We start from the raw sequence: 17,432 nt of genomic DNA, 5'->3' as shown, positions 1-17,432 counted from the left end.
TACTTATTTTATTTCTCTGTGTCCTCCGGTTTTCCCCTCCACTTGTAGCAACATGCGTTTAGAGTATTTGGCTTCAAAAAATTTCCACGTGATAAACCACGTCCGTTGAGTTATCATTTGTGGCCAGGTCGCTTCTGAAAAAAGAGATGTATCTCTCAGTGGGCATTACCTGGTAAAATAAAAAATAAAGCTTATTTTTTAATCCAGGAACCCATTTCTACACGGTGGTTGAATCTTGCATTTTCATTGATGTTCACACATCTGACCTCTTCGCAATATCCGCAAACACCTCAGTTCCTAGCGAGTAGTGGATATATGTGGTTCTGCCATCCCTCCCATCTCTCCCCTGCCCTTCCATGACCCCTAAATGCTCCACTGTTGCAGTCACTCATTCCTCGGCCATTGCACTCCACCCCCCTGCCATCTAAATCACTCTTTTTCATATTCTTAGGTTTTTTCGGTAAAGTCACATAGGTAAAAAACATTAAAAAGTAAAATAAAAAAATAAAAAAAATAAATCACGACGTTTCGGAGGCAACACAAGCTTCCATCTTTATAAATATTAAATGAGATAAGAGGGAGCCAGAACACATCCCGGCGAAAAAAACAAATCACGCACTCCACGATGAGCAAAATACACAGCCCACGACAGCGTTTCTCCAGCTGCCATTGGCTAAATGATGACGGATCACACACATTTGTTGAATTCCTTCATGGCTTTGCAACGGCACCGAAAAATCAAGTGCTCGGTAGACGCAATTTATTTGCGGCGAAATTCGCCGCTCACATTTTCTTCATTTCCATTAATGAACCTTTTTAGTTTGTTTCAGACCGCGTAGCGGTGCTGATAAAATATGGTGGAAATAACCGCGTGTTTGATCGTTTCACCTTGGCTCGTAAAAAAACGACCCCCGCGTAGCCACACATTAACTTCTGGCTGCGTTGTCTTTAACCTCGTCAAAAAAATTGCGCAGGTAATGACAGACCCCGGGGTCATGCACAACATGCGGTATGTGCGGTGCGGGGAACTACAAGAACAAATGTTGAGTCTTTCTCAATGAAATAATCACTCACTCACCCACACTCACTCACTCACTCACCCACACTCACTCACTCACTCACACTCACCCACACTCACTCACCCACTCACCCACTCACTCACCCACTCACTCACTCACCCACTTACACACTCATCCACACTCACGCACTCACGCACTCACACACTCACTCACCCACCCACTCGCATACTCACCCACCCACTCACATACTCACCCACTCACACACTCACCCACTCACACACTCACCCACTCACACACTCACCCACTCACACACTCACCCACTCACCCACTCACACACTCACCCACTCACACACACACTCACTCACTCACCCACTCACTCACTCACCCACTCATGCACACACGCACTCACTCACTCACCCACTCACACACACACTCACTCACCCACGCACTCACTCACTCACTCACCCACTCATACACACACTCACTCACTCACCCACTCACCCACCAGACTGCAAATCGAAACTCTTCTCTTTCTCATAATCTTCTCACACTGCTTGACTTTGGTATTCCTTCCAATTGTCTACTTTCCCACGTTCTTACAAACTTCATCAGTCCAAGACAATGCATTTGCTCTAATCTATTGCGGCTGAATAGTTATGTTTATTTCCTGGCCACTTGGAAATTTGGCCCTTCGGCTTTATCCTCAAGAACCGTGATATATGCAATAATAAAAGCAAATTCCCCTTCATTAGCCGTGCATCAATAAGTAACGTGATGACTTGTGGAGGTGGTGGGGGGGGGGGGTCACTCACCGTTGCGGTTGGGAAATGTGTTGTTGAGTCGCTCCATCACTTCTTCTAGGCCGGTCCCCGAGTCCTTGGGGAGCATCAAGATGTCTTCATCTCCTGCTGGAGGCACAAACGAACTGAAGATGATGCCGGTTGTAATTACTGGTGAAACGTCGTACTCAGATTGTTAATGCTGTGGCTTGGCTCTCCAACACAACCGGTTAGTGCTGTACTAGTATACTACACTATACACTACAATACATTACACTATACACTACACTCCACACTAGTGCTGTACTAGTATACTGCATTATACACTACAATACACTACACTATACACTACACTATACACTAGTGCTGTACTAGTATACTACACTATACACTACAATACATTACACTATACACTACACTATACACTAGTGCTGTACTAGTATACTACACTACTATACACTATACACTGTATAGTAGTGTAGTGTTGTATAGTAGTGTACTGTTGTATAGTAGTGTATAGTATACACTACAATACACCACACTATACACTAGTGCTGTACTAGTAACGAATTGGCCACCTTCTGTTTACGTGACAACCCTTACTAGTTGGCTGTGTCGGGTGGTGGCGGGTTTAACGACACATTTACATATTTACGCGATCTAACCCAAAAAACCCTGTATAATGGATGATATTGGCCGCGAAAGCCTAGCACGTGTTAAACAAACAGCAGCCATCGTACCCACGTGTCTTACAGTCGACGCAACTGAAGCGACCAAACCTCCTGGCTTGGTTTCAGAGAGAGGCTGCTCCATCGCGGTGTGTCCTGTGCCATTTCGTAAAATGTGTAATTTGTCCTGCTTTATATCAGGACATTCGTCGTGGTTTATCAGGACACATTAGCAGAAGAGCAGATGTGATTCGTGAAATGACTTTGTGCGGCACTTTGTCAACATCTCCTGCGTGTGGATTTTATCCGGGCGTACGGGCAAAAACACAACCCGTTGGAGCTGTCCCAGAACCACTATGCAAAACCCCCCCTGAATGAAATCCTGTTTAAGACATGACTAATGCATGTCCAGCTGTCGATGCATCCCAGTTGCGAAAAATTTAAATCCCTTAGATTAACCATGAAGATTTACTGAGTTTCCAGACTCTGCATTGGGAAGTTTGTTCAAATCCATAAATGAGTGTCGGGCTTCACGCGAGAGGAAATTGGAGCGCTCGAAAAAAACCCACCCACACGAGGGGGGGGGGGGGTGAGTGATGACGCTCAAAGTTTCACGTAGATAGACTCAAGGATCCCATTTGCTGCGCTGCCATCTCCTGGCACCTTGCAGAGCAGCCTCCCGCTCAAGTAGCAACCAGACGCAACCCTCCCGGTGATGCGGTCGTTTATCAGTGTGACCTTTGCCGAAGTTGGTGTGACCTCATCTCATCCGAGCGATTCAGTAGTCACGGGCAGCGAGGCCTTCTCCGTGCGCCAGAGGTCGCAATCGGGTACCCGATACCCGTACCCTACCCGATACTAGGCTACCCGTACCCGGCCGGGTACGGGTACGAGTACCTGTTTGCGACCCTGGTGCGGCCGGGTACGGGTACGGGTAGGCCGTGAGTCACTGGTGAGTCACCGTTTGTCACTCATTTTCCAACGTCTTGTCTCTTCTCACAATTCAAGTTCCTAGAATCAACCCACCCGCGCCTGCAACATGGCTTCATCCCACAGGTCGCAATCGGGTACCCGTACCCTACCCGATGCCCGGCCGGGTACGGGTAGCCGGGTATCGGGTAGGGTACAGGTACGGGTACGCGTTTGCGACCCTGGTGCGGCTGGGTACGGGTAAGGAATCAAAACCCGTTTGCGACCTCTGCCGTGCGCGCCCACCCGAAATGTTGTGGTGGTGCCGCCCGTTGGTGGCGGCGGTGGCGACGGCGCTGCTGCTGGTGCCGTTCTGCGGAAGGCCCTGCGTGGAGTCCGGCGAGCAGGAAGACGGGGAGGAGAGGTAGGAGCCGTTCACCCGAGACGCGTCGATGGCAGGCTGTGGGAGAGACGGGCGGGCCAGCACGCGTGAAACAAGTGGAGTGACAGTGGCGGTAGTAACATGGGGCAGCAGTATCTACTGTAGAAACTTGTCGCTCAAGTCCTACGAAACAGCAGTGCCTAAGGCCTACAAGAGCCTTAATCTGGGCCCTGGCCAGCAGCAAGAGGACGTGTGTCGTGGATAGAGGGGAAAGAGCTGGGGGAGATGGAGAGAGAGGGCGATGGATGGTGGTGAAGACCGAACGGAGAGATGATGACAGAGGGGAGAGGTAGAAGGGGAGGGATTGTGTGTGAAAGAGTTGAAGAGAAAAACACAAAGCGGTCTTTGCAAAAAAATAACATTTGAGGACGATATGGCGAGAGCCAAAGGAGAGACAATGGATGGGAGATAAGCTAAATTAAAAACATCACTTTCAACACACGAAACGATATCGTCATATAAGCACCACATTTATCATTTCTAGCAGTGGCACAAAACACTAGATAAGAGCTTCCTTAAATAAATAAGTTTATTCTTCAGCAAGTGTAGTGAGACTTGTTTAGGTGACCTGCCATATGATTTTTTTTTCATTTTTTGCCATATCATTCCCTTGCTGCCATGTGGATATTTGCCAATATGACAAACGGTGAGAAGGGGCCGCAAAACTCGAGCTGATAAACAACTGTTGATGATTGCGGCTGCGAGAGCGATCCGATAGCGCGGCTACCCAAGCGGAGGAGCGGTGCAGATTTAAGAAGGGGCGAGTCAAAGCGCGTCGTGAGCACCCGTCAGCGACCAGGGACTAATGCAGGCGTGCGATATCAAAGCGGCAAATGATGACGTCAACGTTCGCGTTCAACTCCTCCGCGCGTGGCTGTGTTTGAGCGCGCCTCTACGTTTCTGCGCGGCCGTGTCGATGCCGCAACGCCGGGGCACAGCCGTCGCCGTTCGTACGGACGGAGCAATTCCCCACCGCCTTGAATCGATTGCCGCAAATTTGACATCGCGTCGTGTTCACCAAACGGATTATCTCCTCGTCATCGGCGGTGCAAGGCGACGTGAATCTATGCACACTAATCTATCGTCGTCAGCCATCATCAATCCCAGGGCTGGATGAGCGCTTCCCCCAATAATCTATAGTCGTTGAAAACTATAAACTAATGAATGAACAAAGTAAACAAATACACACTCAATCATTACATGCACAATTCAATGTGCAATCCAATTGCATTGCATGCATCGCTTGTTAATCATCGTGTTGATCAATTTTAATCAAAGAACGATTAGAACCTCAGCCGCGAGGCCACAGCATGCTGCAAAGCGTCTGATTGTAGTCGCCCAACCTGAAGACATTTGAGCGCTCAGGATGGATGTGCATCAATCATGCAACGTCCCATGCAGGGCAGAGTTGCTATTTGCTATGAATGTCGACATCGTTGTTGTTGTTTTCAATTGACCTAAAGCCAAACTCAAACGGTGCAATTCAATTTTTTCAATATTGTTGCATAAATACTCTTAGGTTTTTTCGGTAAAGTCACGTAGGTGAAAAATATAAATAATAATAGAAATAAAATAATAATAAATCAATTTGATTGCGACGTTTCGGAGGCAACACAAGCCGTGATTTAATTGATTTATTATTATTTTATTTCTATAATTATTTTTATTTTTCACCTACGTGATTTTACCGAAAAAACCCAAGAGTATGAATCCTTGCAGTCACGAAAGCTTCAAATCTAGAATTTGTTGCATAAAACAAAGTTGTTAATGTTCAACGGTGTGTTTCCTGGGGCAAGACCTCAGTGAGAGGATGAGGTGGTCTCAGAGGCAAACCCACCCAGGGATTTTGTCCGTTAACTCTTATTAAATCTTATCGAACTACTAATAACTCTCGGCTAACTCCAATCTCTTTCACATTCAATTAGTGCCTTTTATTGCTGGCCGCTTAGGTTTTTGCGACCTCTGGGCCTATGCTCGGCAGCTGTTATAAGGGGGGGAATAAACAAAAAACAAAGCATCGTTTCAGCTCTCGCGACAATATGCACGCGCGTTAAAACGCAGCTTCCCTTCAACAGCTGCATCACGCGCAGCAACCGGGATAACGCCCATTGCTCTCAATAGATTCACGTTAATCAATTTGATCGATGCATCGATACAGGCCTAGAAGTTGTCAGGTGCGGGAATGCTGCGCGACTTAACGTCACCTTCACGTCGACGGCCGCGTCGCGAGCTGCGTGTGGTCCCCGCGGCATCGGGAGTGAACCGGATAATTAATGCCCGTCAATTCTCGTCGATTAATGCCTCGATTCAAGTAATTATCTATCACCGTTGCAGCGCTAACAACCAGCGGCTTTTGGCTGACCATCGAGCAAAGACGGTCACCGCATCGCGTGCTGGAAACCACCGGAGCTGTGCACTTTTAAATCTGTGATGAAAATTAATTTCTTGAGAACTGCTTTTGGTGTTTCGTTTGTTGCCCTTCCCCCGCACGTCCAATTAGCACGGTTGGCTACGTACGGTACAAAAGACGTTCAACGCGCACACATACATACATACAAACGTTACACGTACTCTTTGGTTCTTTCGGTAAAGTCACGTAGGTAAAAAATAATAAAAGTTAAAAAATAAAACACGTGACTTTACCGAAAGAACCTAAGAGTATGGATCCTTGCAGTCACGAAAACTTCAAATCTAGAACAAACATTACACGCATGACACCTCCACCACTCGACTTCTCACCTCGCAGTCGACGACCGCATCATCGCACGCCGCCTGCGATTTAGCGGCGTCGCGGATCCAACAACGACGGGGCCGCCCCGTCGCTCGTCGCCGCACGTACCTGGGTGAGCAGCGAGCGCAGACGCAGGAGCTGCGACTCCAGCTGCCGGTTGTGGTCCTCCAGCACCTGCATCCGCGACTCCAGCCGCCCCTTGTGCTGCCGCAGGAGCCTGGCCTCGGCGACGAGCTCGCTCTCCGGCTGCGAGAACTCCCCGCCATGGAGCTCCGTGCCGGGTGCCGAGCCGCCCTTGGGGGGCAGGGGTGGCGGCGGGGAGAGCGACTGCGACGAGTGCAGCAGCGGCGGCGGGGGCAGCGACGCCGGCGGAGGGAAGTGGAGGCAGCCGGAGGAGCCCGACTTGCTCTCGTGCTGCTGCTTCAGCTGGTTGTACTCGGCCGTGAGATTCCTGGGGGAAAAAAAAGGTGTGCAATCGACGGTGCTGTTAGTCGAGAAGAAGGATGATTGCCTCAAATGCCATCTAATATATACTTTTCATATTCGATACCGTAGAATATGAATTCCTACAGTCACGAAAGTTTAAAGTCAAAATATACTTTTCACTTTTACAGAAGTGTTATTGATGATTGTGTAGTGCTTGGTCTGCGAGGGATAGAGTTTTAGATTTTATTCTTTTACGGATATTGGATTTTTTGCATCCGATATCCAAAAATTACACCCCTCTCACAGCAATCAAACATTTCGTCCGAAGGGTGCTTGAACCAATCTTTGACGGCTTTAGTCGACTATGCAAAGAGAACGACTCCACGACATACACCAACTCGGACTGAAATTCCGCAGGTTGTTGTCGACCACATTACGACTCCCACTAAAGGAGAAACTGCTGACTGTGGTCATCCTGGTCTCATGGCACCCCCCCCGATTCCAGAGCCTGGGTCTGTCAGTCGGTGTCGCTCCGCTGTCATCGGTGGGGCTTTCGTTGCCGTACAAAGCTTCTCGAGTGTGACAGGTGCCAACAGCGCGCAGCTGCCGTTTAATGGAAGTCAACCCGTTCTCCGAAACGAATTAAAAAAGACAATGGGGGGGGGGGGGGGTCCCATTTACTGGTGCTCTTCCTCCAGCTCGGCGATGATGTGGCACAGCTCCTCGCTCTCGTCGGTGTCCATGGTAACGAGCATCGAGCCGGGGTCGCGGGAGCCGGGGCATGGTGACTCGGCGCCCAGGGTCTGGCAAAAGTGCCGGATCAGGATGTGCTCCTCGTCGCTGCGACAGCACGGACACGAAGACAAAAGGCACGCGCTCTCCCGGGTTAATTTCGACGTGGTGCAGTGGACTTTGTTACTGCGGTTGTTATTAAATACGCGTGCGTACGGGATGTACACAGGCAATGGCACGTGTGTTCGTGCGTGTGTGTGTGTGTTGTATGCAAACAAAGTGGGGAGTGGTAGTGCAGCAGTTAGCACGCTGTGCTATGAACCTGTCGACCAGGGTTCGATTCCCGCTCACAGTCAACACCAGGGACAATTATCTGAACCGGTCCTGGGTCTCCCCTAGGTCGACTCAGCCTCAAATGAGTACCTGGTGCGATGCCTAAACATAACGCCACTCGGGAGACAAAGGCGGCCGGGCGTGGTGCTGGCTACCCATCCCCTCGTGTGCCGTTCCGACCTTCATAGGTGCTCGCTAACAGCACTTTCCCCAACAGTCTGTCAAGGCCATACACGGGATCTTTGTCTTTGTCCCGTGCTACATAAAGTTGTAACAAACAAAACAAAAATGAACCCAATCCAGCTCACAGATTGCTGGGACAATTTTAGTCAGAAAGCACCTTTAAAAGTCGGTACAGCAGCACAGCCGATGTGTACACACCGCAGAATGTACTTCATGTAAGGCTGAGTCACCCTAGAGAAGGATCAGGACTGGTTGAGATATTCGTCACAACTTGAAGTCGTGTGGCCAGGAATTTAACGCTGGTTACCGGGTTCGTAGTGCAGTGCGCTACCCGCACGCACGCGCGAGTGATGCGCACGTTATGAATTTTTATTGAATCTTGAATCGTTATGAGTTGGTGACGACGTTGCAACGAGCCATTTCACGTTGCCTCTGCCGGCGCGGCACTCACATGCTTTCGTTGGGCGAGGAGACTTCATGCAAATACGATCCGTTTTTGTTTTCCATTGCGGCGAGCCTGCGACAGACAAGGCACGGAGAGGCGCATTGGTTTTTGTTGCTGTTGCATTTACTTATTAAACAAACTAAAATGTGTATTTGGTGAAAACGGACATCATTCAATGGGAATGAATTTCCTATTTATATTAAAATCTGTGTAAAATGGCGTGAGGTGGGGGGAAATGACAGCACAGGCAAGAAGTTAATAAGAACGCTACTGACGGGCCTGAAAGTTGGACTCTAAACACCGAGTGGGGGGGGGGGGGGAGGAGTAAGAGTTGGGCACCACAGAACTGAGAATGATGGAAGACAATTCCGAGGGATTACAAAACCGGATGGGGAGGATGCAGAGAGTGGTGGGGGTTGCCGCGAGGAGGTAACGCAGGCGGCCGAGGAGAGGGGGGGGGGGGGGAAACTGCATCCGCGACGGGAGAGTCAACGTGTTGTATTCATCCCCCTTTTTCCAAAAATTAATATTAAGAATAATTCTGCCAATAATATATTTTTTAAATAGCATATAATTGCATATATTAGCATAATTTCCGCGATTTACGAATTTTTCCAATCTTCATTTGATTTTTATTATTTTTTATCAAAATTTGATACACAACAGACGGCACGCGGACGGGAAGCACGCCGCGGTGGAGACCATATCGAGGGGCGGCGGGGTCTAAGGTAGAGCTGGTGGCACAGTGGTGAACCAAGGTACGAAGGGATGTGGGAGTGGACATGGAGATGGTGGGCCCAGGACAGAAATGTCACGGAGTAAGAGGAGCAGGAAACTCCACGAGTGTCAAGAAGAAGACAATTTAATGAGGATGTCCCTTCCCTATCGATATGAAAAGGGTGGGGGGGTGGGTTGGGAAGGACTTAAAAACACATTACCGGCTGGCGAAGTGTTCGATTCGCGCGTGCGTGTCCTCGTGAGACAGCTGAGGAGAAGGGCTGAAAGCGGGTGAAAAAACAAAAAGACGCGGTAAATTTCTTCGACGAAAATGGAGCGCGGTCACAAAAAAAAAAACCTCCGGTCACATGGGCGGCTCGGGGAGTCACGTGACTTTCAGCGGCCGATGGGGTGTGCGGTACTCACTCCAACGACACCGGCCAGAGGTTGATGACGGTGAGGGGACTGCAAGACAAGAACAGCCGATGGCCGCGTGAGAGACGCGATCGCGCGAACGCGAGCTGCGCGGTGCGGACGCGGGGCTCCCAAAAGGAGCATGCCTTGTACGCACGTGTTATGTACGCTGAACTTCTTTCGCACTTTTTTGCCACCAAAATCAAGACAAACGCTCATGGGCCGGCGAGCGCTCGGGAAAGAATGACGTTCGTCTGCAGCCAAACACCAGAAGTTAACAGCGCGTGCGTGTGCTCGCGAAGAAAAGTACACGCGCAAAATAACGAGGTCCCCCACGCGCAAAAGAGCACATATAAGACGATGCACGCAAGCCTCGGGTTTCACACCGCCGTGTTTTTCACCGCCGTGTTTGCGCGAAGATTGTCTACGACTGCGCCGTTTATTAGATCTCGAGTGCCGCCGCTCCTTCCGTGTTCGTGCCGCTTCTCCGTATTGCCCCGTCATCTTTTGTTTCTTTTGAAGTCACTTTATTTCTTTTGTGCACAGCGCCAGACGGGGAGATAATGACCCGCTTTTTCTTTTGTTACAAACGGAGTCCCGAGTAAACACGCGGCGAGAACGCACGGCGTGTCACGCGATGTGATGAATACGGTGCATTACACAAAAAAAAGTTTCACGGTCGCTGGACTTATGGACCGAAGAGTGCAAATGTTAATGCAGTTGGCATTGTATGTTAACTGACAGAGATAAGATAATTGGCATTCGAGATGTATTGCTATAGAAGGACACTGCATCTAAACTGGGCCAAACGTGGAAGCAAGGCAAATGTAGAAGACTACAACCTGCCCATGCAGGCAGTGATGAGAAGGAAACCGGCACTGTGTGGACACACGTGTAGGACGGGCAACAACAGGGACATTAAAAGTGTTGTCGTTCGGAAAAACTGAAGGAGCCGGAAAGCGAGAGGAAGACCTAAGAGAGAATGGGTTTGACGACGACATCACAAGAGATCGGTGCCAGAAACATGTGGCCACTACTTGAGCATGTTGACAACAAGGAGAAAGTGGAAACTAATGAGAGAGTGTGAGGTGGACACCTACGGGGCTATCTGGCCATGGATGAAATAAATATTCAAGAAATTAAAATCCGTTAGAATATTAGGTGTAGAATGTTTTAGCTGCTCTGTGTGAAGATTCTGTTGAGGAGGATAATTGAATTTTTTTTTTTTACAACTCGCTGGATGGTAGTGCCTTGAGTAGATGCAGGATTGACGTGACACCGTTATACGATGCAAATTCAAATAAAGGTTTGTAAATATGAAATTATTTGAGCTGACAGACAAGAATCTTAAGCGATATAAATACATTCTTACGATTGTAAATATGATGCGTCCATCATGTATGGATGTTAAAACTTCTTTCGCGCCGTACGTTGCCAACCGTGCTAATCGGAGGTGCTAAGTGGATTATTGCGTCGCAAGATCGAGACAGGTGATGGTGGCGGCTTGGGGAGGTCTTCATCCAGCTGATGATGGTGATGATCGTGAGCTTAAGAATAAATAATAATCTATGAATCAAGGGATTGTCGTTGGGCAAATATCATCACGAAACAGGACCCTGCGGGGTGGGCTGGTAGGAACGAATAACCAAAGAATATAAACATAATGTATTATTACACTTGTTAAGCCAGGAAAGCCCCACTGAGTCAAAAGGTTTTTGTAGGGTCCTGCCAAGTGTTTGCAGTAGGGGTTCGATGTTGATACACGGACGGACGGACGGACGATATAATCTATTGGTGGTCTGGTCCACTTCGTTCCTACCAGTATAAACCTTACATTAAAATGCCTGGTAACCTTGACATGCACACAACAAACAGCTCAGATCCGCGCAGCTTGACGAAATTCTTTTACGAGCAGTGAGAGAGCTTCTGGTAAAACAGCGAATAGGCAGCAGCAGTGGCAGCAGCAGCGGCAGCATCTACTCTGAGCGGGCGGGATGCACAAGCCACGTGACTGGCGCTCACGTTTCCATGGTGTCGCCCTCCAGCACCGTCTGCACCGGCAGGTAGCCGAGCCGCTGGTGCTTGCTGAAGTACCGCTTTGACTTAAACTTGTTCCGCAGCACGCGCGTGAAGTCACGCACGTCCTCGCCGGATGTCGTCTGAGAAGGGAAAACGTTTGAATCAACCAAGGCGACGAAAATTTTCGATTTAAAGCTTTCGTGACTGCAGGGATTCATCTTCTTGGTTCTTTCGGTAAAGTCACGTAGAAGGGAAATAATAAAATAATAAAATTTAAATATAATAAAATAATTCTCACGATGTTTCGGCCACAACGCAAGCAGCCGTCCTCAGGTGAAGAACAGGTCTGTCGGAGAATTATTTTATTATGTTTTATTTTTATATTTTTATTATTTCCCTTCTACGTGACTTTACCGAAAGAACCAAGAGGACAAGGGAGGAAAATCGCGCAAAACTTTGCGTGGATTCCGTCGCGCCTTTTGCAACGTGCGTTTGCTCTTGGATGTATGTATTTAATGAGCGGCAATAATAATATAATCAATGGTAGCACTGGTGCCAGACGTGTCGGATGCAGTATGTTTGTAGGCCTTGAGCAGACAACAGACATTTGGTAGCGGCAGTGCCAGGGAGGGCGCGGCGGTAAACCCGATTAATTAATTTGGCCGATATTCTATGGGCCAAGTCCCTTATAACAAAACAACAAAACAACAAAACGACTTTACTCAAAGGAGCCGATTCATGTCTGATCATCATTGCGAGAGTTATCATGCCCCCCCCCCCCCTCCGATTACAGACGGACAGACAGATGGAGCTAATGCAAAAACGCCTTCAACGTCAGTTAGAGAGTGTTAAAGAGACCTGGAGGGGGGCACGAACGGGGGGGAGGGGGGGGGGGACTTAAATAGATGCGCAATACGATAATTAGAGCAGATTAATACACAAAGCTAAATAATGAGCGATGGGATTTGATCGATGTCACCGCACTCTATCCTGGTGAGCATCAGGTAATATGGTCGCGCGTGCATGATTAACAGGTATCATCGGAACACAAGACAATCACAATTTGATGTCAACGCCGTTGAGACCCAAAGTGTCCAATATAAATGGGTTCCAAGTGACAATTACTTTTATTGGGCAGAGTATATCATTTGGACGTGATCGTCCATTCGCCTGTCCCTCCCTCCAGCCGGCGTTTTAAAATAATACAGCAAAGCGAGCGTTCTCGTCATCGCACGAAGGTTGTCCGCACAACAACGTCATCCTCCTTGTGCCTCGCTAACCACGCACCGTGTCACCAGTCAGCCAGCAAAACTTTTTTTAAAATACAGTACTATATTGGAGTTGCACGCACTGTGTGGTACACGAAAAGAACACGTGGTGCAATGGTGAACACACTAGACGTGTGCACGTTCAACTTAATTTATCAAAGCAAAAATGCAAACTGTGTATGATCTACGTGTGAACACAGATCACGCAAATTGCCACACAATGCGTTCACACAGAGCTGCAGAGTCGTGGATCGTTGGCCTTTAATGCTGCCAGCAGGTGACTGCCAGTTTGTTTTTGTCTGCTTTTCACAGGGAGAACCCGCTTATCATTGTACTCAAGCGTTAACACGGGCACCGACAGCTTACCTGACAATAGCGGTGTTGTTACCGAGAATTGGCGGCACAGCCAAATGTATAATAGCTTCGTAGAACAGGAAGATGGTACGTCAAAAAAAACCCCTATAATGAACTTCACAAAAAGCAATCAAAGCTTTTTAAAAATATCACTGGCCTACCACTGAAAAATAACTGACCACCATGTTATATATTGGTGGTCATTTCTTGCATGCGATGACATGAACAAGAATAGAAGGCCATTTAAGTGACACACACACACAAAATATCATAGGTAAAAAGATAATTCCATGCTCGGCCAATTCTCATTCATCATGACAGTCGCACGTGTTTTTTTTTTTTCAAGGTGGGCAACGGACTGGGAAATGAATCCCAAGCGGAATTCCGACGATACACACGCACATAAAAGACTGTGGGTGTTGAATGTAAAGTCTGAAAGGGAACGCGGATGATTAAAGGCAACTGGATCTATTTGATTCATGAATATTGAACTGCTCATTTCTCAAGGAGGGTGGAGCGATGGTGCAGCAGCGTGCACATTGCATCATAAATTCGGTCACCTGAGTTGAATTCCCGGCAATGGTTTTTAGTGGGTGGTCCTTGTTGAGCGAAAGTCGTAGACATGGACAATGCAGGCCGCGGGAGCCATCAGGTCGAGTGTTCATTCCTAAAAGTTTGCGGATTTGGCTTTGTCAATCGCACCTTGGATTAGCATGGTTGGCTACGTACCGTGCGATAGAAGTTCAACACGCAAACATACAATCTACTGCTGGATCAGGAGGAGTTCCACACAGTGTATGGGCCGTGGTGAAAATCAGCCAGGCAGTGGCATCTGCAGCAGTCCTCCTGAGTGCTCGCCTTTAACAAGTTTGTTACCTGGGTTTCAGAAAAATAAGCTAAACTGACCCAGCCATGGAAAAAATTTCGGTAAAAAAAAACTCCCCCGTGAAATGCACGAGATGCCTTCATCCAGCGGCGGACTGGCAAGGCTTTGCCTCGTGCCGTTATCTTTCGATAGGGTTGGCGGTGGTGCGTCACCTCCCTCCACGTCTCTCCGTCCTCCGCCAGTTTTCCCTGCAGCATTAATTTGCATCCCCATCCGCTTGTCTGCATCGTATGTTGATCGCCTTCTTGGTACAAATCAGAATTATTATTATTATTCAAACATCTGTAATGTTTGACTCCTGCAGTCCACGTTTTCATGCGGGTTGTCCGACAAAGCAAAGAACGCCATTTTGGTCACGGCAGTCACACCGATCACACCTCGATTCAAAATAACCTGATGAGAAATCCCCGCCTCCATAGTTTAAACATTTCAGGAGGGGCAACCCGCCACCTGTATGTATGTTGAACTTCTTTCGCACCGTACGTAGCCAACCGTGCTAATCCGAGGTGCGGGGGAAAGGAAAACAAACTAAACACAAAAAGCAATTCTGCAGAAACGAGTTTTTAATTTAGATTATTTAAAAGTGCATAGTTCCAGTGGCTTCCTAATATCTGAAGGAAGAGGGTTTCAGACGGCCGCAGAATTGCACCTGAAAGCGCGCGATGCGGTGATCGTCTTTGTTTGATGGCCAGCCAAAAGCCGCTGCTGCTACGAGGATGACCGGAGTTCATGTGATGATGGTTTACGCTCCTTGACGAGATCAGCGAGGTATTGGTGGTTAATTTGTGACGAGCACTTTTGCGTGAAATGAGTCCGACATTATAATGCCACAAAACCCTGCTTATACCATACGCTACAAAAGCCCATTTCTCCTCACCACCACCACACCCCTTTCCCCCCACCCCCGTCCATTCCATCCGCGTCGCACATTATCCATGAGCAGCACCCGTCCCCGAACGATGCGCCCGCCGCGCTCTTGGCCGTGAGCCAACGCGCGGGGGGACGCGGTTAAATCCATCTGGACAAGCCCGTCCGTCTGTGGCCGCCCGCGACGGGAGAGCCGCCAGGTTCATTAGGGTGGCTTACCGGCGTGCAGTACTCCACCATGGGGTAGTGAAGCTTGTGTCCCTTTGCCGTGCGGCCCGAGAAGAAGCAGCTTTGGCAGATGTCGTAGTTGAAATGTTTCAGGCTGCGGTAGCTGCAATCGGAAAGGGAGCGGGGGATTACGTAATGCAATTAATTATTACCGGATTATAACACGCGGATTTTTTTTTTTACCTTGTAGTTCGAAAGCAAAAGTTTATGTGTATATATTACCAGCTTTTGTATAGCTCTGTTGACCGGACACAAGTTTGGATTGCGTCTTTTAATATGAAGAATGATGCATTATACAGGCTGCTATTGTGAAATGTGATAGATGAACACCCCTTCTATTAACAAACCGTGGCTGTGTATGGGCTTCAATATGGCAAATGGGAGCGTCTTATTTAGACACTTCCATCCAAAAGCCTCGGCTATATTTACTCAAACAAAAAACGATCTGGCAGTCCAGACAAATGGGTCACGAGCACTTTCGAAGAAGCGAGCGTCATTAACAACGAAGCCACATTTTTACCAGAAAGCAGCACAAGGTCTGGTAAACATTACGTACACATTCTACTGTGTTCACAGTCCACTGCTAAAGGACTTCGGGTGAATGTGAAAACAACACGTATTGATGTGTCAAATAACGAACCGCAAACTCAGAGCCATTCAGGCGGAGGGATACTTCTACACAGGTGGCTCTTATTTACATTCCTGAGTAGCCGAGGTCTTAAATCTGCGGCAATGAAACCTTGTACGTGGTGGGACCTATGCGGCCAGCGGGGTGAACTTTATAGTGGAGAGGGGGTCAAGAAAATTCCTTGCGCGAGACCTCTGGCTGTCGTTTGGAAGCCGACCGCACGCACATGAAAAAAAAAAGTAGAAAAGTGTACGTGGCATATGTGTATACGAACGGGCCAGCCCAGAGGGTTTTCTTTACCAGGTAAGGCCCACTGAGCTACGTAGCTCTTTTTCAGAAGTGACTTGGCCACAAATGATAGCTCAACGAAGTGGTTTATCACGCAGAAATGTGTAGCAGGAAATGTGTGTACTCTAAATGCACGCTTCTAAATGTGGAGGGAAAAACCGGAGGACCAGGAGAAAAATCCACACGACCGCGGGGAGAGAGAGACACGCAAACTCCAAATATACAGCAGGCGCCAGGGTCGGGATCGAACCCACGAGCTCCTGTAGACCAGGCGAGAGAGTTAACATCTCGCCGCTGTGGCACCCTTCTCCACAGTGTGGGTCATGGGGGCTGTTTGACCATGCTTCACCATGCTAGTAGTCAGTGTGGGAGGTGGGGGGGTGAAGGAGGGAAGCGCAGATGATGACAACGTAGTTCCACCATGTCCAATAACGCCGCCAGTGCATGGTGGTGATCGCCCTTGCTAGCACTATCCAGGCCCAGCCCTGCTTCGTGTCCGAGATCTGACGAGATCGGGCACATTCAGCAGCGTTTCATTGTTTACGCATTCAATCTAACGTTTAAACGGAGTTCAAATATTAAGTCGAAATATTACAGTAAAAGTTATGTGCAACTCGTTATATTATTATCATATGATTACACTGCAAAATAAAAATGTTTTTATAATAATAATAATACTAATTTACAGGACTTTGTCGGTCCACTGCTGGATGACCGTCTTCCCAACTGGTCAGTGCCGGTTAGTGAAGTGAATGGGGCCCCACGACCAGATCAGATATCAGTTGCCACCGATACTAGCCATAGCTGGGAATCGAACTCAAGTCGCGTTCGCATTGCAGTACGCCAACCAAAGAGTCACCCACCCATTAAAAAGCCTGATTCGTGCCGCACATGAATATTGCGTTTTCATTAATTTTCGTGGCCGATGCACCTTCATGCTGTCACATCCCTGGCTCATTCCCGATGCTCTCGAAAGCTCCGCTCATAAATAACTGGTTCTTCCCACAGAAAACTCTGCCAAGCATGTTTCAAAGGGCTGGTTATCTACGCCGTTCGCAGAATCGCACGTACGCATCCAGTGGCCATGAAAAATTCT

The 17,432-nt window shown here is 48.3% G+C and overlaps 1 protein-coding gene across 7 annotated transcripts in view; it reads right to left on the bottom strand.

The window, feature by feature from the left end:
• Positions 1 to 17,432, bottom strand: part of LOC144733531 (dystrophin-like) — a 393,684-nt gene that overhangs the window by 4,617 nt on the left and 371,635 nt on the right. For 4 of the 7 annotated variants that reach the window (XM_078615482.1, XM_078615479.1, XM_078615484.1 and 1 more), the window contains 9 exons: positions 15,412 to 15,523; positions 11,821 to 11,957; positions 9,811 to 9,849; positions 9,606 to 9,665; positions 8,674 to 8,739; positions 7,656 to 7,814; positions 6,657 to 6,999; positions 3,682 to 3,835; positions 1,832 to 1,927 (listed from right to left, as the gene is read on the bottom strand). In XM_078615482.1, coding sequence (XP_078471608.1) covers positions 1,832 to 1,927; positions 3,682 to 3,835; positions 6,657 to 6,999; positions 7,656 to 7,814; positions 8,674 to 8,739; positions 9,606 to 9,665; positions 9,811 to 9,849; positions 11,821 to 11,957; positions 15,412 to 15,523 — 1,166 coding nt within the window. Of the gene's footprint in view, positions 1 to 1,831; positions 1,928 to 3,681; positions 3,836 to 6,656; positions 7,000 to 7,655; positions 7,815 to 8,673; positions 8,740 to 9,605; positions 9,666 to 9,810; positions 9,850 to 11,816; positions 11,958 to 15,411; positions 15,524 to 17,432 lie in introns of those variants that run through there. The other 3 variants (XM_078615483.1, XM_078615481.1, XM_078615485.1) reach the window with 2 other exon arrangements.

Source organism: Lampetra planeri, chromosome 47 (assembly GCF_965212315.1).
Source record: "Lampetra planeri chromosome 47, kcLamPlan1.2.h2, whole genome shotgun sequence".
NCBI classification, from domain to species: Eukaryota; Metazoa; Chordata; class Hyperoartia; order Petromyzontiformes; family Petromyzontidae; genus Lampetra; species Lampetra planeri.
The sequence above is the reverse complement of the archived record's forward strand: the minus strand, read 5'-3'. Positions and strand labels throughout refer to the sequence as shown.